Here is a 26,857-nt window from a genome sequence, read left to right on the forward strand (position 1 = left end):
GAACCTAGTCTTTCATCTTGCCAGAGCCACGGAAGACACACACGCACCCATGACCGTAGTCTCTCATCTAGCCTGACACACCCACCCGGGGAACCCTGTCTCTCATTTAGCCAGATATACAGCAGACACACATGAACCCATGAACCTAGTCTCTCATCTGGCCAGACACACCCACCCGGGTAACCCAGTCTCTCATCTAGCCAGACACACCCACCTGGGTAACCCAGTCTCTCATCTAGCCGGGTCTACAGCAGACGCTCAGCCGGGGAACCTAGCCCCTAATCCAGAACAGCTCTAACACCAGTCACTCTGCTCTGGGTGACTACCTAGTTCCCCGTGTACCCAGCCCGGATGTGCACCAAGACATGTCTTTGGAACCGCTGCAGCCTCTGCCTCACCCAGTTCGTGCCTTTGCTGCCCACGTCCTCACCGCCACCCATGGGCACGGAAGCACCGGCAGCGTATTCACCCCTTGACTTTATTTTCCGGGCTCTGCCCCCCAGCCCTCCTCCTGTCCATGCCGTGTACACCTGTGCTCTCCACATACACGCCTCAACCCTCACCCTAGTTTTCCTTGTACCCTCTGATCCCTTTACCCCCACCAGTTTTGCTTTCACTCACCCTCCCAAGTACCCCCTCCCCCCCCATGCCTTGTGGCTGCGCCCCGCCCTCCCCTCGCGCTCACCCACCTGCCGCGCGCTGAGCTCCTTCTCCAGCTCCAGGGGTCGGTTCCTCCAGACCAGGTGATGCAGCGGGAACCTGCTGCTGTCCGGAGCCTGCCCGGAGCCCAGCATCATCCCTGGAACATGCCGGGCCCGCCTCCGCCGGCCCGGAGACAACCATCCGGCTGACGGGAGCGCGGGGGCGCTGCGGGGAAAAGGAGACTGGAGGCCGGCGACGGAGACTGCAGGGGACGGGAGGGGAGACGGAAGGCAGAGAGAGGGAGAGGGCGGAGAGCTGGGAGCGAGTGGAGAGCGGCAGGTTGGAGAGGAATGGGTAGATCGGAGAGAGACTGCTGGGGACGGGAGGGTAGAGGGAGGAGGGAGACTGGATGGAGGCGAGCTGGGAGTGAGAGTGCAGGGAGGTGGGAGGTTACAGGGCAGAGGAGCGCGCAGAGCGAGAAGCGCCGAGAGGGAGCCTGCCGGAGCAGGGAGCTACGGACTCTACGGGGGGCGGGAGGGGACACGGACGGCAAAGCACTCACGCAAGCAGGAAAGGGTGCCGGCTCAATGCCGGGACAGATTCGGGGGCGTTCCCGGCGTCGCGTGACGTCGGCAAAAGCCAAAGAATCTCGGGAACGCCCCCGTGTCTGGTCCGGCATTGACGGACAGGCCCCTCGTCCAATGGCTAGGCTCCATTTATGGAGCCAGCCAATGAATGACGAGGGCCGACCCAAACCCACACACAGTACTCATTAGGTTTTTGCTTGCGCATCTTTTTCGCGAGGCAAAACCTAAAAAGGAGTCGCCTGCAGTTAAGATGATCAGAATATCATAGAATGCCAGTAAACTGTTATGGTGTAGTAACAACTTGATGTTGAACAGTTATGGATTATGTACACATTCAGTTTCTATGACCACAGCTAGCTTATACTTCTATCTAGTCATTTGCAGGAAGGATGTTGGCAGTTTTTATATAGTATTTGAAAACTTAATGCTAAGAAATATTTTTTTTCTACAGTGTCCAAAGTGCAATATCTGTATTGAAAAGAATGGAGGCTGCAATCACATGGTGAGTGTTAATAACTCTTCTCTTGCACTGAACTCTCTTTCACTCCCATGAACTGCTAATTTCTCCATTCTTTTCCATTTCTTTCAGCAATGCTCCAAATGCAAGCATGGTAAGTTTCCTAAGATTGCATGTCGCAGGCAGTCCTTGACATGTTGCACTGTCACTGAAGAGGTAATGGGAAACTGGGAGGTGACTGCCTGTGTCGATGAACATATTTGGATATGTACCATGATTACATAGCACCCGTGGCGTCTGCCAGCAACTCATACTGAGTTATTTTAACTCTCAGCTGCCAAACCCAGTGGTGTTACTGTGTGTTCGAGGCATGTGGGCTGCTGAATTCATATCTTGTGCATAGTTCGCCGCCTAGTGTTGGGTCCGGATGATTGCACTTGTTGTCTTGGAAGAGTCTTCGAAGTATCACGAGATAGGTGACTCCTCCCCTGGACTACAGTGCGCATGGGCATCTTCTCCATCCTCAGATTGTTTTTTTCCGCCATTGGGTTCGGATGCAAACTCCTATACTCCAACTTTGGAATCAAAAACAAAACTTTTCTAGAGGCCAAAGGGCCTTCGATTCGATGGTATTGTTCTCGCTCGGTACCTCTCTACACGATCCAGTTTTCCATCTCCAAGCGGTCGTCGACGCGGGCCGTTGGGCCTTTTCGGCGCCACGTGAGCCGACCGTTGATGGAAAGAAGCCCGTTTAAAAGGTGCCCACAATGCCACTCCAAGTTCCCACATACTGATAAGCACTCAGTATGCAACAAGTGCCTTTCCCCAGACCATAAGGAGGAAAGCTGTCCAGCCTGCGCACAGTTTCGATCGAAGAAAAGTATTCAGAACCGACGTGCCGCCAGGCAAGAAATGCAGCGACAGGCACCAGACCCGGACAACATCTTCGATGATGACCAGGATCTACAAGACGCGCCAGACTCTGACCTAGAGATCGTCACCATCGAGGTCTACTCTGACTCCGATGACGACATCCCACCGGGGCAAACTGTGAGTACCCTGCCCCCGACACCATCTACCCAGTTACCAACGGCTCCGGTCAAGGCATCGCCAACGGGCCTTAGCCAAGATCAGAAAAAAGTTTTGCTTGCCCCGTCATCCGGCTCGGCTTCGAAACCGAAACCTTCCGAAACACCAGGGCCCAGTAACATCGTCCCAAAGAAGGTTCCAGAGCCAAAGAAGGTCGTCGACCCGAAGGGCGTCAATCCGAAAACGGCCGTACAGCCAAAGAGCGTCGAGCCGAAAAAGACTGTCGACACCAAGACGGCCGCACAGCCCAAACTTGTCGAGCCAAAAGTGGTTGTCGAACCGAACAAGGGCACACAACCAAAGGGCGCCGAACCAAAAACGGTTGCCGACCCACACAAGCCTTCGGCACCAAAATCCGTCGACCCGGCAAATGACGCCGTACCTAAGCCCGCGTCGAGGCCAGAACAACCGATCGGCCCAAAGACAGCGGCTCCGAAAACACCAGTCGATCCGAAAAATATAATCGACTCGGTAAAGGACACTCCTTCAAAAAAGCCGAAGTCATCAGTCGATCCGAACAGGAACATCGACTCTGAAAAGGACACTCCTCCAAAAAAGCCGAAGTCACTTGTCGATCCAAACATCGACTCGGAAAAGGACACGCCTCCGAAGAAGCCCACGGAGCACAAAAAACGCGTTGAACCGAAGGTCACGGTCGACCCGAAAAAAGGCCCTGAGCCGAAAAAATCGGCTACTAAGCCAAACGTCGACAAACCAAAGTCGAACACTCCACCCAGGACTGTTATGGAAGAACTCTTCCACCCCCCTCTGACGAACAAGCAAAAATATATATCAATCCAGAGACTGGTAAAGTTACCATCCTGCATAGGAAAAAGAGGCCTTTGGACTTTGAACCTCAGTCCCCTATTCCACTGAAGAAAAAGGACTTTGGGACTTCTCCGTGTAGACCCTTCATTCCTTTTCAACCTATCATGCCTACTCCTCCTTTTAATCCCTACTCTCCTTACTCTCCTTATTCTCCTTTTTAACACGGGGACAATAAAGGTAACACAGGGGATGAGCCACAGCCTCGATATGACTTCCCACAGGATCCTGATCCACAAGAGGAACCCTGGGAAGAGCCAACTGACCCTTACAACACCCATCCCATCCCTGATATATCCTCTTATCCTACTAAGCCGTCACCTACTGATGACACCGTAGTTTTTAATCAACTCATTGACAGGGCTGCACAGTTCCACAACGTAGATATGCATAACGACCCTGTTGAGGAAGACCTCTTGTTTGACACCTTCCCTACATCAGAAAAAAGTGTCAAAACACTTCCCATGTTCAGTTCAGTTCAAAAGCTTTTATTCGATTTGTAAAACAAACCATACAAGCAGAACAAATACATATATTACATTAGTTCCTAAAATTTCATCAAAATGCTAAATCTAGAAACCAAAATAAACAAAGTATATCATATTTATAAAAACTCAAATTGACCAATAAAAATTAGGATTTGGATGGTGCCCAGTCTGTTTCCTAATATAGACAAAGTTCATTTATGGTACATACAGATATACGAACAAATCTACAGACCGGAAACCATGATTAATAACAAAACACAATCAAATGTATCAGATAACAATGGCTTTCCTGGCAGCTGTACATTTTAGTTTATATGATGCTACGAAAAAACAGATATCCAGATCTTTTAGAGAGCATAAAAGTTGTAAAGCGTTTTTCGTAGAGCGAACGTTGTTTTTTAAACATGTTAAAGGGAGTTCTGAAACATGCACCTGGCATATTTAAGGATACAGCCAGGGCACGGGTAATCAACCCCAGAATAGAAAAAAAGTATAGGGCAGCTCCTACAGACCCTACTTACATCAAAGGGCAGTTACCACTTGATTCCCTGGTAGTGGCCAAACGCACGTGAAAGGGGCCAACTCCCAAACCACTGGGGAGGCACCTCCCCCAGACAAGGAGTCAAAAATACTAGGAGCATCAGGGAAAAGAGTAGCAGCACAAGCCTCCAACTCGTGGAGGATCGCTAATACACAAGCCCTACTGGCTCGTTACGACAGGGCGCATTACGACCAGCTACAAACCCTAATGCAACACCTACCTGAGCCTTTCAAAGCATAAGCCCAAGATCTCATACAGGAGGGAAAATTCATAACAAACGCCTCCATCAAATGCGCGCTTGACGCAGCAGACGCTGCAGCTTGGTCAATCAACACTAGCGTCCTACTCCGCAGACATACATGGCTGCGTATTTCTGTTTTTAAAAATGAGGTGCAGTCCACGATTCTTAACCAGCTGTTAATCAGGATTTTCTATTTGGCCCTGCTGTCGACACCATTTTGGATAAAATGAAAAAAGGACACAGACGGCGAAATCAATGGAGGCATTGCAATTTCAGCAACATAGAGGCTCCTTTCGTCGCTCCTCGTACAGAGCGAATACACAAGGAAATACCTCACAAACAACTGCCTCATACAAAAGTAACACACAAGGTTCCTTTACCAAAAACACAACCTGAGGAGGTTACTGAGGTAACAATACCAAGGCAAGAGGCCGTGGAGGCAATAACACCAGAGCCTCCACTGCCTCAAAGCAGTGACTCTATTACGCTTCCCCCAGACCACTTAACACCGGTCGGAAGCAGACTCCAACAGTTCCTACCTGTCTGGAACGCAATTACCACAGACTGGTGGGTGAGAGAAATTATCCAGTCTGGCTACTGCCTAGAACTGACTTCTACACCACCAAACATACCACCCAGACATCGTCCAATGTCCAGAGAACACATCACCCTGTTACAACAAGATGTGAACTGCATGCTAGAAAAGGGGGCCATAGAGCAAGTCTCTTTCCAACAGCAAGGAACAGGAGTATACTCCCTATATTTCCTTATTCCCAAGAAGGACGGCTCTCTCAGACCAATATTAGACCTCAGACCCCTAAATCAATACATACTGTCGGAGCACTTTCATATGATAACACTACAACAAGTGCTCCTGTTGCTACAACAAGGAGATTTCCTAGCAACACTGGACCTCAAAGATTCGTATTTCCACATACCCATCCATCCAGCCCACAGAAAATACCTCAGGTTCACAATAGAAGGTCAACACTACCAATTCAAGGTTTTGCCCTTCTGGGTTACCACGGCTCCAAGAGTGTTAACAAAATGCTTAGCGACAGTGGCAGCACATCTAAGGAGGCAGCACGTCCATGTGTACCCTTACCTGGACGATTGGCTAATACAAGCAAAATCGTACCAACAATGTGCAGCACACACGTCTCAGACAATCCAGTTGCTACATAGCTTAGGCTTCTCAATCAACTACTCAAAATGACATCTGCAAACGTCCCACACACAGCAGTACCTGTGAGCCACCATAAACACCTCAGTGGCCAAGGCATATCCAAACTCAGCAAGAGTAGCCAGTATGCAGACACTCATTCGCAAATTCCTGCCAAAACACTCTTTGCCAGCTCAAGTCTTAATGCAGCTCATAGGCATGATGGCCTCCTGCATATTTATTGTCCCCCATGCCAGACTTCAGATACGCCCATTGCAGGAATGCCTAGCACGGCAATGGAACCAGGCTCTAGGACAACTAAAAGACCTAGTGTTGGTAGACAGTCGCACTCACAACTCTCTGCAGTGTTGGAACCCACAAAACCTTTCCAAGGGGCGACTGTTCCAAGAGCCGGTTCCACAACTAGTACTAACAGCGGACGCATCACTGACAGGCTGGGGAGCCCATCTCCTTCAATACACAGTACAAGGGCTCTGGACAAACAAACAGAAAAGGCTGCATATCAACCAACTGGAATTGCTAGCAATATTCCTAGCCCTAAAAGCATTTCAAAAATACTTGTACAGCAAGACTGTTGATCCGGACGGACAACATGACCGCGATGTACTATATCCAGAAACAGGGAGGAACACACACTCCACAGCTGTCCCATCTGGCACAAAGCATATGGAAGTGGGTGATTCCCAAAAACATTTTTCTCCTAGCAGAACACCTTCCAGGGAAGGACAATCAAGTTGCCGACCTGCTCAGCAGGCACAGCCAGCAACTACACGAATGGGAGATTCACCCCCAGGTTCTTCAGCCATTCTTCGAGGAGTGGGGTCACCCAGAAATAGACCTGTTCGCCACAAAACAAAACTCAAAATGCCAATACTTTGCCGCCAGGTTCCCACATCCATTGTCACAGGGCAATGCGATATGGATGAACTGGTCAGGCAGATTAGCATACGCTTTTCCCCCAACACCACTGATCCCGCTGGTGGCATGCAAACTGCGGCAACACCCCCTCACACTAATCCTAGTTGCTCCCACATGGGCGAGACAACCATGGTACACGATGTTCCTGGAACTCTCTGTAGTTCCTCATCAAAGACTGCGCCTTGCACCTCATCTTCTAACTCAGAACCATGGAGAAATCAGACGCCCAGATCCCAATCAAATGAACCTAGCGATCTGGCTCCTGAGGTCTTGGAGTTTGGATACCTTAACTTGCCCCCGGATTGCATGAACATCATTAGGGAGGCAAGAAGACCAACCACTCGAGCGTGCTATGCAGCTAAATGGAAGAGATGTGTTATTTACTGCAACAATAACCAAATCAACCCTTAGACGCTTCAATACAAAACATTATATGTTACCTGCTGCATCTACAAAGATGTATTTTAGCATACTCTTCAATACGACTACACCTCACTGCCATAGCAGCATACCTTCAAAACAGGCAACACCTTTCACTGTTTAGAATACCAGCAATAAAAGCCTTCATGGAGGGTTTGAAAAGGGTGATTCCTCCTAGGCACCCCCCTTCCCCAGTCTGGAATCTCAATATAGTACTTACCAGACTCATGGGCCCTCCTTTCGAACCTTTAAATTCATGCGAACTACAATTCTTAACGTGGAAAGTTGCATTCTTGATAGCCATCACCTCACTCAGAAGAGTGAGTGAATTACAAGCGCTAACAATTCAAGAACCTTTCATGCAGGTACATGCCAACAGGGTTGTTCTTGGAACAAACCCTAAATTCATGCCTAAGGTTGTATCCAATTTCCATATTAACCAATCTATAGAACTGCCAGTGTTCTTTCAAAATCCACAGTCAGTAGCTGAGAGAGCCCTGCACACACTAGACGTAAAGAGAGCTCTACTTTATTATGTGGACAGAACTAAATCCTTTAGGAAAACAAAACAACTGTTTGTTGCCTTTGCACCACAACAAAAGGGGAATCCAATTTCAAAATCAGGAATAGCCAGATGGATAGTTAAATGCATTCAGATATGCTATCAAAAGGCAAAACGCACTTTAACTGTTTCCCCAAGAGCACACTCCACAAGGAAAATGGGGGCATCCATGGCTATCCTAGGAAATATTCCTCTTGAAGATATCTGTAAGGCAGCCACATGGACCACCATACACACTTTCACAAAACACTACTGTGTAGATGTGCAAACAAAACAGCAAGCTGCTGTAGGCCAGGCTGTCCTCAAAACTCTTTTTCAAACTGCTGCAGCTGGCACAGGTAGCCACCGCTAGAGGAGATACTGCTATACAGTCTATGCACAAGATATGAATTCAGCAGCCCACATGCCTCGAACGGAATATGCTACTTACCAGTATGCATCTGTTCTTGGCATGTAGGGCTGCTGACATTCATATCGCCCACCCTCCTCCCCGGTGCCTGTAGCAGCTGCAGCATTATCTCTGGCATGGCCATCTCTTACTTTACAATCTCCATCTCTGCCACAATGGCAAAAAACAATCTGAGGATGGAGAAGATGTCCATGCGCACTGTAGTCCAGGGGAGGAGTCCCCTATCTTGTGATACTTCAAAGACTCTTCCAAGACAACAAGTACAATCATCCGGACCCAACACTAGGCGGCGATCTATGCACAAGATATGCATATCAGCAGCCCTACATGCCCAGAACAGATGCATACTGGTAAGTAGCATATTCCATTCAAATCTGAACTATAGAGGAATGATTATCATTCTTGCAGTTGGATGTGCATTGTAACTTTAGCCATCTAAGACATTCTTTGAATGTTAACATTCTGTTGCTTCATCAAGTTTTTTCACAGCCTCCTCCAACTTCAGAGACACCTCCCTCCCCCATTTCCACCTCCTAATAACTCTACTTTAGGATCCAGCACCTATTTGTAAATGACCCTCCAACGGTATTACTGCTAAACATTTACATTTTTTATTTTATTAGGTCTCGCTTGAGACAAGCGCATGCGCTGTCACCTGTGAGAAATGTTAACTGAAAAGTGGCTTGGAGCTCATCCACTGCTTGACCATTCGTTGGCTCCATTGTCTGCTTCATTTGCTGGCTCCTTTTTAATCCTGCGTTCTGGCTACATTTTCTGTTCATGTTTGCCCTGTCCCTGGAACATGAGCCAATTAGTGCCTTCTTGTTTGGGGAGTGTTTTTCTGCTTTGTCTCTGATTATTGTTTTTCTTTTACTTGTAGACTGTGCTAGGTTGTCTTGGCCATGGCTTTGCTCTGTGCTGTTGCTTTCACCCGCTTGTTTCCCGTGTTTGTTCCATTTTACTTTTCATTCCTATTGCTATTCATCCCTTTTGCTATTCATCCTCTCCCCTTCTACTCTTTAGTGCATCATAACGACACCAATAGGCCGCACATTGTTAGCATCACTTTTGCCAAAAACTGGCAGGGAATGGGAGGAGCGAGATGGGGCGGTAGTTTTTAAGTTCAGTGGGGTCTGCTGTGGGTTTCTTCAGAAGGGCGCTGAGTTTGGCATGTTTCCAGCTTTCCGGGAAGGTAGCGGAGTTGAGGGAGCAGTTGATGACGTCTCGGAGATGGGGTGCGATAATAGTCAGCTTTGTTGAAGATGTGGTGGGGACATGGGTCGGTTGGCGATCCTGAGTGGATGGAGTTCATCAGGCGGATGGTGTCTTCAGTGGTGATTGGGTTCCAGGCGCAAATGTTCTTGGAGGGGGGTTTTAGTTCGGAGGTGGGTGGGGTGGAATGGACTCCGGACTGGTTTTCAAAGCTGTTTTGTATGTCAGCGATTTTGTTGTGGAAGAATGAGGCTAGGGAGTCGCAGAGGTCTTGGGAGGGAGTGATGTCGTTGGTGCCTGCTGTGGGGTTGGTAAATTATTTGACTATGTTGAATAGTTCCTTGCTGTTGTGGGCGTTGTTGTCGAGACGATCCTTGAGTGCTGATTTCTTGGTGGATCGGATCAGTTGGTGGTGTTTGCGGGTGGCGTTCTTGAAGGAGGCCAGGTTGTCAGTGGTTGGGTTTTTTCTCCAGGCTTTCTCGAGGGTGCGACAGCACTTCTTGGATTTCTTAAGGTCATCGTTGAACCAGGGGGCTTTTTTGCTACCTAGTTTGATTTGACGGTTTTTCAAGGGTGCTAATTCGTCAGCGCTGTGGGTGATCCATTGTGCGAGGTTGGTGGCTGCAAGGTTTGGGTCCGATGATTTTGCAGGAGGGTTTTGGTGAAGCGATATGAAGAGTTGGTCGGTGGTAATTTTGTTCCAGTTTCTGCGGAGAATTGGTTGTGGGTGGTTGTGGGTCGTAGTCTTTTTGTAGTTGAAGTGAACGCAGCTGTGGTCCGTCCAATGGAGAGCCGTGGTGTGATTGAAGGAGATGTGCTTGCTGGAGGTGAAGATTGGGTCGAGCGTGTGTCCGGCATAGTGGGTGGGGGTGTCAACAAGTTGTTTGAGTCCGAGATTGGCGAGGTTGTCCAGAAGGGTGGTGGTGTTGCTGTCGTTGTTCTTTTCCAGGTGGAAGTTGAGGTCTCCCAGTAGAATATAGTCCTCAGAGGGGAGGGCGTGTGGGCTGATGAAGTCAGTGATGTCTTCACTGAATTGTGTGCGGGGTTGGGGCATACAGTGAGGTCGTCAGGAAGGTAGCAGCAGCTTATGGGGTTAAGCTGGAAGAGGAGAAGCCTAAAGCACACTTCCTGCTGGAAACATTGCTCCCCACGCAGACAAGAAGCCAGTTCTTGCCCATGCTGAAAAGTATCACGGACCAGGGGAAGGAAGCGTTCAAGGACCCGGCTACATGCAGATCAGTCATGCCAAGGACAGAGAAGAAATACAAATTCTCCTCCCAGGACCCTGCTTACATCAAGGGGTCCGTCACAGCAGATTCAATAATCGCTGCAACGGCCAGAAAGCCCAACGTCCCAACAACATCTGGGCCACCACCTGACCAGGAAAGCAGGAGGATGGACCTGATGGGCAGAAAAATTGAGAGGAACCCCGCAATGCACTGGCGGATGGCTAACTCCAACGCCCTCCTGAACAGGCACCAATACCAGCATTGGGATGAGATCGGCCAATTGCTCAAGCACCTCCCAGAGCAATACCTTCAGAGGGCAACACACCTTGTGGAAGAAGGGAAAAGCATTGCTAACTCGTGCCTGAAGACAGCCTTGGATGGGGCTGAAACATCCATCAGACTGATGGCTATAGGCATCACAGAGAGAAGGCAAGCCTGGCTCAGGATCTCAGGCTTCAAAACTGAGGTTCAGAACAACATCATGAACACACCTTTCAATGGAGAAACACTGTTCGGAGCCCCAGTTGATGAGAAACTCACCCAACTGAAGAAAGACAACGAGACTGCAAGGTCCATGGGGGCCCTGCAATTCAGGGGGATGAGAAGAGGCACTCCTACGCGGAGGCCGAACGGAAGGGGTGGAAACCAGCAAGGACAATCGCACCAGGCTTTCCACCAGGGTCAACAGAGTGACAACCAAGGTCACCAGGGCCAGTAGAAGCAAAACAGAACAGGGGCCAGTCCTTTCGAGGAAAAGGAAACGGACGGGGCCATAGAAGAGGCGGTGAACAACCCCCCACTAAGTGACTTCACACAGAAAAAGGTGCTGACCCACTCTAACCCTCCAGGGGAGGAGCACGGGAAAACAAAGAGGAGAGGGCTACACGGACAAGACACAAAAGAACATGTAACACCAGTAGGAGGCAGGCAGAGATTTTTTCTCCAGGAGTGGAGAAAAATAACCACAGACAAGTGGATACTAGACATCATACAGTTTGGATACTGCATAGAGTTGGAAAAGAGACCACCAAACAGAAAGCCAAAGAAAAGAGCACTCGGGAAGAGAACTGCAATTGCTCCAAGAGAAGCTCAAGAACTCCTCCTCAAAGAGGCCATCGAACTGGTCCCATTCAAAGAACGGAACAGGGGAGTGTACTCATACTACTTCCTGGTGCCAAAAGTGGACGAAAGCCTAAGACCCATCCTGGATCTACGGTTCCTAAACAAATATGTAAAGACTCAAAAATTCAAGATGACGTCCCTACAAGAGGTCATCCCACAGATAAAGGCAGAGGACTTTTTGTCCACTGTAGACCTCAAAGATGCGTACCTGCACATCCCCATGAACAGGCAGCACAAGCACATGCTAAGATTCACAGTAAACAAGGATCACTACCAATTCACAACCCTGGCATTCAGTCTAAAGTCCGCACCAAGGGTATTCACCAAATGCCACGCAGCAGTGGCCGCACATCTGCGAAGAGAGGGGTTACACGTGTACCCCTACCTCGACGACTGGCTCATAAAGGCAAGCTCTTACAGGACATGCAAGGATCATGCAGAGCAGGTCACGAGAATGCTAACAAGCCTGGAATTCTCCATACACTGGGGAAAATGCTCGATGGAACGGGAGCAAGTGAAGATCTTCCTGGGAGCTCAAATCAACACCGTCCAATGCAGGGTGTTACCCAGCGATAAGAGGACACTCGGCCTGCTGAGGGAGAAATGTCAATACCAGAAGGGGCGAGCTCTGACAGTGAGCAAGATCTTGGGAATTATGGCGTCATGCATACACCTGGTCCCCAATGTACGCCTAAAGATGAGACCACTCCAAGAGTGGCTGCAACAGCAATGGTCACAAGCCACAGGAAGTTGGGAGGATCTAGTGGTTGTAACGCACAAGGTGCAGGAAGAAATGAAGTGGTGGATCAAAGAGAGGATAACCATAGGGAAGCCTCTAATGCCACCGGACCCAACAGTGACCATCACCACAGACTCATCCCAGAAGGGATGGGGCGCACACATGAACAGGCTCCGAGTGAGGGGTCTGTGGAGCCCAGCGTATGCGGTCAGACACATCAATTACCTGGAGCTGAAAACAGTGTTGCTTGTCCTCCAGGCGTTTCAGAAACAACTGGACAGCCAGAAGGTGCTGATACAGACAACACCACAACAATGTTTTACATCAACAAGCAGGGGGGAACTCATCATTCCCTCTATCAAGCTTGGCACAGGAAATGTGGAGATGGGCAATACCACTCAAAATAGACCTGCTAGCCATACACCTGCCAGGGAAGGACAATGTAGAAGCGGATTGGTTCAGCAGGCAGACTTCAGCATCCCACGAGTGGGAACTCAACATGCAGGAAACAGAGAGACTATTCAGGAGGTGGGGCACTCCGACAATAGACCTGTTTGCAACACGCCAGAATGCAGAATGCCAGTAATTTGCATCCTGACAACCAGAGGCACTATCCCAGGGGAATGCCCTATGGAGAAGCTGGTCAAAAACACTTGCCTACGCTTTTCCCCCGATACCACTGATCCCCAGGGTTCTCAACAAATGCATGACGAGCAACATGACGCTCATCCTGGTGGCACCACAATGGGCCAGGCAGACCTGGTACTCACAGATAATGGAGATGGCGCAGGGTCCACCCCACAAGTTCTTAAAAAGAAGAGACCTACTCTCTATGGAAAGTGGAGAAGTTCTACACCCAGAGCCGGAGAGCCTCTCCGCTTGGCTCCTGAGGACTTAGAGTTCGCACATCTAAAACTACCAGAGAGCACCCTGCAGGTGCTGTGAGAGGCAAGAAGGCCCAGCACACGCAAGTGCTATGGGGAAAAATGAAAAGATTCACTCAATGGTGCTGCAAGAAAAAACTCCATAGAAAGCTGACCAGGGAATCAATGGTGATAAGATACCTCACGCACCTAATAAAAGCTAAGCTAAGCTCATCCTCGCTGAGGGTACACCTGGCAGCGTTTGTGGCATACACAAGAGGAGAAACGGGGAGAAGCTTCTTTACATCAAAAGTAGTTAAAAGATTCCTGGAAGGGGCTAAGAGAATAGCGCCACCAAAAAGGATGCCGCCGCCGGCTTGGAACCTGAATATGGTACTGACAGAGCTCATGAAAGCACATTTCGAACCCATCCACAAGGCATCACTGCAAACGCTGACAATGAAAGCGGCCTTTCTGGTAGCAATCACCTCGCTACGCAGGGTGAGCAAAGTACAGGCACTAATACTTCAGGAACCCTACATCCAGATACACAGTGACAGGGTCGTGATGAGAACAGACCCGCTCTTCATGACAAAGGTGGTGTCAAGGTTCCACATGAATCAGAGTATTCAAAATTCTAGCTTCTTCTAGAACCCCACAACAAGCGCTGAGAGGGCGCTCCACACTCTAGACGCAAGAAGGGTAGTGATGCACTACATTGAAAGAATGAAGGGACACAGGAAGACAAAACAGTTCTTTGTATCCTTCGCAAACAGTTACCTGGGTAGACCAGTGACTAAGAACACCATAGCTCGATGGATCGCACAAACGATACAATTCTGCCACAAGCAAGCGGGCAGGAGTTAACAGGAGGGGCACAGGCCCACTCGACCAGGAAGAAAGGAGCAACAATTGCCTTTCTGGCCAACACACCAATTCAGGACATATGCCTGGCGCCAACATGGGCTTCAGTGCACACGTTCACTAAGCACTATTGCGTTGATGTACAGATGAACAAGGAAGCACAAGTAGGACAAAGAGTGCTTTAACATATATTCAACAACCAACGCTCATCTTCCACCCAGCTGCCACAAAAGTAACAAAACCGCTACAAAATATATGCACAGCATAGTGAATCCAGAAAGATTCACGCTGCAAAACGAATAGTTTCTTACCTGTCTGTGTAGTTTTGCAGCTCGAAGATCTTTCTGGATTCACTAGCGAACCCACCCGCCTCCGCCAGAAAGATGAGGCTGGAGAAGGTGGAAACACATGGAATAGAAAGCAAGTTGAAGCTTACAAGATACGTAAAAAGAATTACGTTGGAGAAGGGATTAGCAAACATAGCCATGGATTCACTACAAGGACAAAAAAGAGAAGAAAAAAAAAAGAATCCAAAGATGGCGCCCAAGGGTGGGAGCTTCCGCCGGAAGCATGCCAACGTCACCGAAGGTACACCAAATGGTGGGACGTCGACGCCCACATGGGCTATGAAAAAAAAATAAGAGAAAAAAGACTACGATTCCGGACCAAACAGCCAGATAGCGGAATATGCACAGCATAGTGAATCCAGAAAGATCTTCAAGCTGCAAAAGTACACCGACAGGTAAACTATTCGTTAAGGGCCAGTCTGACTATTCCTGCTGTAGAAATGCTTGGTTTAAGGAGGCAAATGGAGCAAAAGAAAGCAAAATGTAACAGAAAAGAAATAGCAACCGATAAAGTAAACAAAGCTCCTGGATCAGAGACTACACCTATGCCAAGGGTGAAAATCTACTTTTAAGGAAGTCAATCAGATTGTCTGACATGTCTTAAATGCTACACCGTTATTTGTGAGTTAACATGGACACTGGGATTTGGCATTAGTTGGCAAAATGCATTCTGTAGGAATCTGGGAAATGCAAAAACCTAATTTCGCTCCATTCTCTCAAGTGGAAAAAATAAGGTTCTGGTGTTTTCCTCAATCCACCCACATTTGTGGTTTTGATGACTTTATGAACAAGCATTTACAATGCAACGGTCTCGCCTTTGCCACAGTTAGAGCTATTGGTATTGTAAATTACAACATTTTTATTTATGTGTTGGTTTTGAAAACAGATAAATTAATGGCATTGTCATTTACAATGCCAATCGCTTAATCTCTCGCAAATGGACGATGGTTAAAAAAATTCTTGAAAAGTGCTCAGGAGGAGTCGGGGAGGGATAATGAATAGAGATAGAGCCAAGAAGGAAAAACAAATTAAACCAGGGTGTTCTGGGACAGCAATTGGGTACCTGCTGACACTGGGGCAGAGAAGTCCGTGCGGGGAGGGCGGGAGCAGGAAACCATGAGTCTGGACCTGCGGTGAAAGGAATAGGAGTAGGACAGGGGAACACGGCGTGAAAAGGTAGGTAAATCTCAGCCAAGAGGTTACCTGTTTCGAGAAAATCAGAGGTGGGGGCGGCGAATGATTCGATCCAGTCCACATCAAAGGAGGCAGCTGATGCGAACTGGGACTGCAATCTGGGAGTAGGAATGACAAAAGGCCCGAGGTAACTACCAGCGCGTATGGCAGAAGCACACGGGAAAGTACTGGCTGGGGCATTGTAAGCTTACCTAGGAGAAGGTTCTAATCGGCAGCAGGGATGCCAATGTCTGCAGGACGGGGAAGAAATCTGATCAGGTCCTGCAAGGTAGTGTTTCAAGGGTCCGGGATGTGTCCGGTAGCGAGACTAGTAAAGCGTCACACTCTTACTAATCAACGGTTCCATGTTAAATGGAAACCTGCAAGGGGAGGGTGGGGTCACGTGGGTGTAAGGGGACGTGACGCGTGGGAGGAAAAGGAGCTGGTGCATGCTCGCTCAGGGTCGTCAAGGGCATGTGTGTATGCATGCAATCCACTGCACATCCAGGAGACACGGACAGCGGGGGGGGGGGGGAAACGGGCACACGGACAGCGGGAGGGGGGCGGGAACGGGCACACAGACAGCGGGAGGGGGGCGGGAATGGGCACACGGACAGCGGGAGGGGGCTTCATGAAGTGCTCTCTGAACTGCGCACGCGCATTTCGCTGAACAGGGTACTTAAGACATACTTGATATGGTTGCCTATCTGTGCTTCAACGCAAGGATGGTCTGTCTTCGTCCTTCTGGTCCGAACATGGCGTTCTGGACGCCTCAGTGACCGCCTCCCGACCCTGCTCCTTCTGTTGTGGACAGCTTTGGCAGCTAGGCCACGTCCGCCATGATGGATCACAATCACCCCCTCTTGATACAGCCCACCAGCCCGTGGCTTGCCGTTGTTTACCCCGTTCTATAGCCATATTAGAACAAGGGTTGGTAGCTGTTCGAATACGAAGCTACTGCCCGGGCGCCATCTTCGGAGAAATGACCAAAACAAACCTTTAAATTAAAAAAAATAAACCACCGCCCACCGCCGCATGACGTTCTAAAAGGGGCGGGAGGGAGGAGGCACGGACAGTGGGCGGGCGGGAGGGAGAAGGCACGGACAACGGGAGGGAGGGCGGGGGATAAACAAGGCACAACAACGGGAAGGGGAGGATAGAGAACATGGACAACAGGGAGGAGGCGGGAACAAATGGATCGCTGACAACGGGAGGAGGGCGGGAGGATGGAAAATGCAGACAATGAGGGGTGTAACTCCTCAGCAAGAGGGAGGGTGTGGGGGCGGGACTTAAAAAAAGAGACCGAAACGCCCACGGATCGCATCAAGCCGGGGAAAAGAGTAATTGACACACATCTCTTCCAATGGCTAGCCTCCATTTATGGAGCTAGCCAATGGAAGAGAGAAGCGGGTTAAAGCCCCATACTGGAGATCAAAAGATTTCGCCTGCGCGACACGGCGCGCATTGAACGCCAGGCGAAACCTAAAAATGGGTGGAGGTGAGATTTAGCAGACATTCAGATGGCTTCTGCGCCTGCTCTAATGCATTAAATCATCAGATTGTTTCTTGTGGGGTTTCTAGTATTTGTCATTTTTTTTTTTTTCCAGAGGTTGTTCATTCAGTTGATCCCTTGCATTTTCTTAGAGAAACTTTACAACACCTCATCCAGCCGCTTCTTAGCAACAGCTTTCCTGTTACTCATGCAGTGCACAAAAGATGTGCACATGTATCTTTGCTGTTTAGTTTTTTAAGGTCCGAAAATGTATTTCATTCTGCAAGCCACGTTTACATATGTACTCTGGCTGCCCTCAAGCCTCTTTACAGTTGGGCCATAGTAACCGCACCGTTTCCCATTGTGCAGACTGACACAGATCTATGTATGCCTGGTTATGCAAATGACTTTACCTAAAATGCTCCATATTGAAGATCCTGCCCTAACGAGTTCTTTCCCTACCTCCTTTTAATCTTTGGTCAATTCCTTGCTATCCTTGGCTTGAATTGGCTATTGACAAGAGCTTTGTTGTAACCTTTTCATTAAACCTCGCCAAGACACCACGCGCCTATAAAGCTGCTGTTTAGACTATGCTCACATGGCAGCCTAACTGATAGGAAAGTATAAAGTGTGCAGTTTTTCACATAATGCTGTAGAGCCTCACTGTATATCTATATAGGAAACGTTTGTAGGTTCCTACTGGTCCCTCTTAACCAGTGTCCTTGCTTTTATAGTCTCACCTTTCAAATGTTCTTCCGTCCCTGCCCTTTGATTAAGCACTTTATAGCTATGGTAACTTTTATGTATGTTACCCTAACAAGAGAAAGAGACTCTGTTCGTAGCCTTTGCTTTGATGCAGAGGAGCATCTCTCAAATTGCTGGCATGGATCTCTTGGTTTGTGTATAACAATCAGAAGATTTACAAATACCCAAGCATGTCCTCCCTCTCTTCCTTTTGATATCTGTGCAATATTTTTCTGAAAATCTGACTTGTCTTAAGTTTATAAAGTATTAGGCAACTGACGGTCTATATTTTTTTTATCCTAGATTTCTGTTGGATGTGTCTGGGAGACTGGAAGACCCATGGCAGCGAGTACTATGAATGCAGTCGGTACAAAGAAAACCCTGACATTGTAAACCAGAGCCAGCAGGCCCAGGCCAGAGAAGCCCTCAAGAAGTACTTGTTTTACTTTGAAAGGGTGAGAATCACTTGAGTTCATGTACTACTTGACTGGAGGTTTGGAAATTTTAACTATGTATGTGGAGACAATTGCATTTTATGGCTCATATTTGGATAATGTCACCATATCTACTCTTTCTCAAGCTGTTGTGCATTTCCATTCATCTCGCTTTCATGAAAATATGTTCCTGTTTGTCTCTATCAAAAAGTGAAACCATTTATTTTCTGGCAAAACATTGTTTTCACTTTACCCTAGCAGATTAATGGACCATAAATCTCCATTCTAACTGGATTTTGAAGAGTCTGAATTCATTAGAAGGTGAAGACCAGGGCAGTAGTCTTAACATAAAGAGACTCTCACACCACACAGCCAGTTTGTTTTTACGCTTTGGGAAAATGTTATATACATTTGTAAAATAGGATTTATTCCATCCTCGTAATGTTGCGTTAGATTACAGTGCGTTTATCTTCTCTGCTGGTGCTTTACTCTTTATTTTCAAAAGTGATTCTTAGAGGCATGTAGGTAATTTATAAGTCTCTACATTTGATATGTGTTCAAATTATGACACATTTTCTTTATGTGTATGCGAATGGGTGTTTGGTTTTATGGCCATTTGCATAAATGAGCTACTTTACTGCTAAGTCCCTCGGAGTTTTATAGGTAAGGTCTGACAGGATAAAATGTTTTTTTCTCTGGACCGTGCATCTGGTCAGGCGAGATTTGAACGCTCAGTGGACTAATGCAGTCCCTGTAGAGTGCTGTGTGCAACAGAAAATCCAGATGAACCCAGTCAGCATTTCCTCCTTCAGAGTTCGATAGAACAAATTCCAAAGAGCTGGGTAATAGTTATCTCCTATTATCAGCACCTAGAGGGTGAGCCAAATAGAAACGTGATGTATGACTAAACTTTTATATTGTATTCTACTTGGAATTCTATAACACTTCATATTACTGACAAGGAGCTGAAGCTTATTTGAGATGGCTTGCACACTACGCTTTGGCAGTGTGTGGATGGAAGGATGTGTCTGCTGTGTGACTTATGATACGAAAAAAGAGAGAGGCCCCTGAGGCAGGGATACTCAGGCAGGAGATCTGGGGAAATCAGCAACACAGACATAAATACTGTTCTGCCTGGAGGCTTGTTAAGTTGGCGGAAAAAACTCGCCTATAAATTGCTAAAAAGGAGTAACACATGAGCCAAACTATAAACTAGGCTCACTAGGCGTGCAGATAAAATGGATATTGCTATTCAATCACGTAATTCACTTTTATAGATCACAATAATTCAACAAAGAAGATATACATTCTTATTTTTGTGAGTATCAAAACAATCTAAACAGTGTATAGTCACAACATGATAATTAAAGCAATTAATGAAAACACCTAGACACAAAAGAATATATTACTATATCCGATCCCACACTTCCATACGTACCACATTCATGCTACAGACAGTTTACACATCCTAAAAACAGCAACAAAGACATTTGTATGGCAACTATATATTTATCAGTCCACACCTTCCTAAAACACTATTGCGTGGACAGCCAAATAAACAAGGAGGCACAAGTGGCACAGAAGATACCGAAGCATCTGTTTGCAAGCTCAACCGCATTTCAGCATCAACTCTAAGAATGACCTGCTACAAAATCAAATCAAAGCGCAGCATCGGAATCCATAAAAGGATTCATGATGCAAAACAAAATGGTTGCTTACTAATAGGAGTAGTTTTGCAGCGTGAATCTTTCTGGATTCACTATGCTGTGCATATTCCGCGGTCTTGTGGTTGGGTCCGGATTCGTAGTCTTTTCTTTGTTTTTCCTGTTTTTTTTTTTTTTTGTAGCCCTTGTGGGCGTCGGCGTCACACCTCCTCGGGTGCATTTCCGGTGACGTCGGCATGCTTCCTGCGGAAGCTCCCACTCTTGGGCGCCATCTTCAGATTCTTTTTTCCGCGGTCGGGTCTGGATCGTTCCCGTTGGGCTCCAGACATTTTTGGAGAAAGTACTGAAAAGAGTGAGAATTGGAGGAGATATTAGAGGAAGAAGACTAAAAGAAGACTTCGCAGAACATTGACGAAGAGGAAGAAGGTGAAAAACCTCTCGAACTTCGACGTTCGTCGACGTCCACGCGCTCAGGGAGACCAGAACGCACGAGGATGGACAACACGCCGTTCAAGTTCTGCCCGAACTGCAGACACAAGTACGCACAGATAGACCAGCACCCGGTTTGCAACCTCTGCCTGCCGGTAGAACACAGAAGCGAGGACTGCAACGCCTGCGCCGTCTTCGCCCAGAAGACCCTCCGTGTGAGGAAGAGACAGAGGGTAGCACACGCCGCCCTCAGAGGAAAATCCCCGATGCCATCGCTGTACGAGCTGGGGATGTCCTCAGAGGAGGAGGACAACGCTGCCGCCGAAGACGACGGCTACACGGTCGTAGAGACAGATTACAAGAAGACACCTGATAAGGTAGGAGACTCGTCGTCCCACAAGAACACGAGAGACTGAGTCTCGAAAGCACGAGGCCAAGAGCCCGAAGGCGCCGACGCAGCGACATCTGCCGTCCGCGACCACGAGCAGGCCCAGCGGATCCTCGGAGAAGGAGTCCCTGGCGCCGAAGGCTGTTGACCAGCAGAAAGCGTCGAAGATCGTCGCCGAAAGGGACCGATCAACGTCGAGGGAGAAAGACCCTAAAGCCTCGGCAGCGCCCAAGGACCCGAAAGCCAGTTCGACGTCCAAGCCGTCGACGCCGAAAACATCGACGCCGAACCAGGCGCCGAAGAGAGGTGCCGAACGGTCCAAAGCCGAGAACGCGGCCGAGGTGGAAAGGAAAAGACGGCGGCTGGAAGCCGAGATGGCAAGCCTCTTGCAGCGGAGAAAGGAGGTTGCCGCCGAGATGAGTGCCTTCACGATCCCACACAAGACCAAGCATGCCGTGCTAGATCTGGTCGAGGAGGAAGAGGAACATGTCGACGACCACGTGCCTAGCGACGAGATGGTCGACGACCGGGAAGCTGAAGAAAATCCCTACGAGGATTGCAGCTACGAGGACGAAGAGGGCAGTAGAGTCGACGCCGAGTCGGTCACCTCTGACCCACGTGAGGAGGATTACCTAGACGTCGACACCGAGAGCCCGGAGGAGGCGGTAGACTCATACCCCTCGAGACCCTCGCCGCCGGACGACATCGGGGCTTACAACTCGGCGATACAATCTGCCGCGACTGCATTCAAGTTAAAGCTCGACGAAGAAAAGCAGAAAGCAGACTTCTTGCTAGAGACATTGCTCCCAACACAAACAAGAAGCCAGTTCCTCCCAATGCTCGAGAGCGTCCTGGCGCAGGGAAAGGAAACGTTCAAAGAGCCCGCAACATGCAAGGCGGTAACTCCCAGAACAGAGAAAAAATACAAACACTCCTCGAAGGACCCGGCCTACATTCGAGGCGAGGTCTCCGCTGACTCCATTATCACGGTCACAGCTAGGAAGAGGGCGAGCGTATCCACTACCTCGGGCCCACCGCCGGATAAGGAGAGCAAGAGGATGGATCTGGTGGGGAGACGGATCGAGCGAAATGCCGCGACCCACTGGCGCATGGCTAACTCCAACGCCCTGTTAAACAGGCACATGTACCAGATCATGGAGGGGCTGGGGCACTCGGTGAAGGACCTACCCCAGGATGCCAGGCAGAAGGCCGAAAAACTGATCGAAGAAGGGAAGAACGCGGCAAATTCTTGCCTTAAGACGGCCCTGGACGGAGCAGACACCGCCAGCAGGCTAATGATGATGGGTGTCACGGAAAGGAGACACGCCTGGCTCAGGATCTCAGGGTTCAAACCCGAGGTACAACACAGTATCCTGAACACACCGTTCAACGGCGAAACACTTTTCGGAGCTACGGTTGACGACAAACTATGCCAACTCAAAAAAGATAACGAGACTGCAAGATCCATGGGTGCATTGCAGTTCAGAGGCAACAGAAGGGGCACCCCGGCACGGAGGCCCGGTGGGAGAGGTGGAAACCAGCCTGGTACATCGCACCAGGCCTTCCAGCAGACGCACCAGGCAGACTCGCAGGCTCAGCAAGGTCACCAGAAGCAGTCCTGGCAATACCAACCAAGGGGTCAGTCCTTTCGAGGGAGGAATGGACGTGGCCAGAATAGAAGAGGGGGGCAGCAGCCCACCTCGAAGTGACTTCACACTTCCCCGGGTGCCCGACCACAAAAAAGATCCCAGGGGGCACCACCTAAGAAGGGGTCAGGACAATCTAATGGCCTACGACCACATGACACCAGTGGGAGGAAGGTTAAAGTTCTATCTCCAGGAATGGAGAGAAATAACATCAGACAAATGGATCCTAAACATCATTCAATTCGGATACTGCTTGGAGTTGGAGAGAAAACCAACAAACAGAAGACGAAGGGGGAAGCCACCAGCAAAAGAACAGCTGGCGAGGCTTCAGGAAGTAGTGCAAGAACTTCTACAGAAAAAGGCCATAGAAAGAGTTCCCTTCAGGGAAAGGAACAAAGGAATATACTCAACGTACTTCCTAGTACCAAAGGTCGACGACAAAATGAGAACCATCCTAGACCTGAGGTTCCTCAACAAATTCATAAGAACACAAAAGTTCAAAATGACCTCCTTGCAGGAAGTGCTGCCGCAGTTACAGGTCGGAGACTTCATGGTCACGATAGACCTCAAGGACGCCTACTTACACATACCGATGAACGACCAGCACAAGCATATGCTCAGGTTCGCAATCGGAGGAGGCCACTACCAGTTCACAACACTGGCCTTCGGACTAAAATCAGCACCAAGGGTGTTCACGAAGTGCCTCGCGGCAGTCGTAGCGCACTTACGAAGACAGGGGATACACGTATACCCTTACCTCGACGACTGGCTCGCGAAAGCAAACTCGTATCAGAAGTGCAGGCAGCATGCACATACAGTGACGAGCACACTCATAAACTTGGGGTTCTCCGTCCATTGGAAAAAATCATCAATGGAACCGGAGCAAGTGAAGACCTTCCTGGGGGCGGAGATCAACACCTTACAGGGCAAAGTGTTCCCCAGCGAGAAGAGAGCAAGGGCACTGGTCAAGGAAACTCGCCTATACCGGAAGGGGCAAGCTCGGACAGTGAGGACTGCGAGCAAGATCATGGGGATGATGGCATCATGCATCCACCTAGTGCCGAATGTGCGGCTCCACATGAGACCCATGCAAGAATGGCTGCAGGAACAATGGTCACAGGCTTCGGGCAGTTGGAAGGATCTTGTGGTGGTGACGCACGCAGTGCAGAAGGAGATGGCATGGTGGACCCTAGAGAACTTAAGAAGGGGACAGCCTCTTACACTCCCAACTCCGACAGTGACCATCACCACGGACGCATCCCTGAAGGGATGGGGCGCTCACATGGAGGAACTCAAGGTGAGGGGCCTTTGGACGCCAGCAGATGCAACAAAACACATCAACTTCCTAGAGCTCAAGACAATCTTCCTTGCACTGAAAGCCTTCCAGACAAGGCTGTACAGGCAGAGGGTGTTGCTACAGACGGACAACACCACGGCGATGTTCTACATCAACAAACAGGGTGGAACACAGTCGACAACGCTCTCGACGCTGGCACAGGAGATATGGAGGTGGGCCATCCCTCTCCAGATAGACCTGCTAGCCATACACCTACCAGGGAAGGAGAACATTCAGGCAGACTGGCTGAGCAGACAGACCTCGGCGTCCCACGAGTGGGAGCTCAATGCTCAGGAGACAAGGAGGCTGTTTAACAGGTGGGGAACACCATCAGTGGACCTGTTTGCAACACGCCAGAATGCGAAATGCCGAAACTTCGCATCCAGACAGCACGAAGAGGGGTCCCTTGGGAATGCCCTATGGATAGATTGGTCCAGGAAATTTGCATACGCTTTTCCCCCGATACCACTGATACACAGAGTACTGAGCAAGTGCAGGGCGAGTACCATGACCCTGATACTGGTCGCGCCGCAGTGGGCGAGGCAGACATGGTACTCGCAGATCATGGAGATGGCGCAGTGTGCGCCCCACAGATTCAGCAGGAGAAAGGACCTGCTCTCCATGCAGAACGGAGAGGTGCTGCACCCAGAACCAGAGAGCATGAGCCTAGTAGCATGGCTCCTGAGGACATCGAATTCGCACATTTGAAGCTGCCAGAGAGCACCCTCAGGGTCCTTCGGGAGGCACGAAGGCCCAGCACAAGGAAGTGCTATGTCGCAAAGTGGAAAAGGTTCACGATGTGGTGCAGGAGGGAGAGACTTCACAATAAAATGAAGAAGGACTCCACGGTACTGAAGTACCTGACACACTTACTGGACAAAAAGCTCAGCTCGTCCTCCTTGAGAGTTCACCTGGCGGCTATAGTGGCATACACAAGGGGTGAGATGGGCAGAAGCTTCTTCACATCACAAGTTGTAAAGAGGTTCCTGGAAGGAGCAAAAAGGATTGCACCACCCAAGCGGGTGCCACCACCGGCATGGAACTTAAACGTGGTCCTGACGGAACTCATGAAGGAGCCCTTCGAGCCGCTTCACAAGGCCTCTTTGAAGATGCGAACTATGAAAACTGCTTTCCTGGTTGCAATTACGTCCTTACGCAGAGTGAGCGAGCTGCAGGCGCTAACGCTGCAGGAGCCCTACTTACAAATACACAGTGACAGGGTGGTGATGAGGACCGACCCACACTTCATGCCGAAGTTGGTGTCCAGGTTCCACATGAACCAGTCCATACAGATACCGAGTTTTTTCCAAAAACCAACCACTAGCGCAGAGCGAGCCCTGCATACCCTGGACGCCAGAAGGGCGGTCATGCATTACATCGAAAGGACAAAAGGACACAGGAAAACGAAACAGTTCTTTGTGTCGTTCGCCAACAGTTACATGGGCAAAGCAGTCACTAAGACCACTATTGCACGATGGATCGCGCAGACAATCCAACTCTGCCACAAGAGGGCAGGAGAAGAACTGGCAGAGGGGGCACGCGCCCACTCCACTAGGAAAAAGGGGGCTACAATAGCCTTCCTGGCCAATACACCCATACAAGACATATGCCTGGCAGCAACATGGGCTTCGGTGCACACATTCACGAAGCACTATTGCGTGGATGTTCAGATGAACAAGGAAGCACAAGTCGGACAAAGGGTGCTCCAGCATATATTAAGAAACCAGAGCTCATCTTCCACCCAGCCACCACGGAAATGAGAAACCGCTACGAAATCTATGCACAGCATAGTGAATCCAGAAAGATTCACGCTGCAAAACGAATAGTTTCTTACCTGTCGTGTAGTTTTGCAGCTTGAAGATCTTTCTGGATTCACTAGCGAACCCACCCACCTCCGCCAGAAAGATGAGGCTGGAGAGAGAAGAGGTGGTCAAAAAAAAATAAAAAATGGAAGATGGGAGGAGAAGAAGTAACAGAATATAAGGACAAGTGGTAAAGAAATTATCACCTGAATAGAACATTGCCATGGCTTCGGAAAAGAAGGAAACACGGAAAAAAGAATCCGAAGATGGCGCCCAAGAGTGGGAGCTTCCGCAGGAAGCATGCCGACGTCACCGGAAATGCACCCGAGGAGGTGTGACGCCGACGCCCACAAGGGCTACAAAAAAAAAAAAAAAGGAAAAACAAAGAAAAGACTACGAATCCGGACCCAACCACAAGACCGCGGAATATGCACAGCATAGTGAATCCAGAAAGATCTTCAAACTGCAAAACTACACCGACAGGTAAGAAGCTATTCGTTTTTCAGCTTGGAGATTTTTGTGAATTTACAGGCAACCCTCCAAGGAAATAAGGTGAGACAAGGACCTAGAACAGAAAGGAAGCCAGCAAGGACAGGAGGAGTCGCCAAAAAGGAGAAAAAGAATCTGAAGATGGTGACCACACACCGGGGCTTCTGGCACGTACGTCTGACCTCATAGGAGGGCAAATATAGCACCAAATGGCTATCAGCGATGGTCAAAAGAGGAAAAAAAGCAAGAGGACTAAAGAATATTTTGGACCCAACCACTAGATTGTGGAATAATGCACAGCAACCATTTTGTTATTTAAAACCTATCAATTGGCTCAAACATACTCATTTAAAATAACTATTTGCCCTGGAATTCTAACCAAAAATCACATATTAATTTTATTTTGGAATAAAGATTTAAAATCTAAATAAACACAAAGTGCTCCAAATAGTAAAAGCTTCAAAGAGCATGTGAAAAAGTTTATTGAAATGCAGTTAAAACAAATGTTCTCCTGAAAAAGCA

General features: G+C 48.8%; 1 protein-coding gene across 3 annotated transcripts in view; it reads left to right on the forward strand.

Annotated features, from left to right (window-relative positions):
- ARIH2 (ariadne RBR E3 ubiquitin protein ligase 2) overlaps positions 1–26,857 on the forward strand; it is a 335,731-nt gene that overhangs the window by 252,912 nt on the left and 55,962 nt on the right. For all 3 annotated transcript variants that reach the window (XM_086939316.1, XM_086939318.1, XM_086939317.1), the window contains 3 exons: positions 1,681–1,731; positions 1,819–1,840; positions 18,451–18,602. In XM_086939316.1, the coding sequence (XP_086795442.1) occupies positions 1,681–1,731; positions 1,819–1,840; positions 18,451–18,602 (225 nt within the window). The remainder of the gene's footprint in view (positions 1–1,680; positions 1,732–1,818; positions 1,841–18,450; positions 18,603–26,857) is intronic.

The sequence above is a fragment of the Lissotriton vulgaris genome, chromosome 9, assembly GCF_964263255.1.
Source record: "Lissotriton vulgaris chromosome 9, aLisVul1.2, whole genome shotgun sequence".
Classification (NCBI taxonomy): Eukaryota; Metazoa; Chordata; class Amphibia; order Caudata; family Salamandridae; genus Lissotriton; species Lissotriton vulgaris.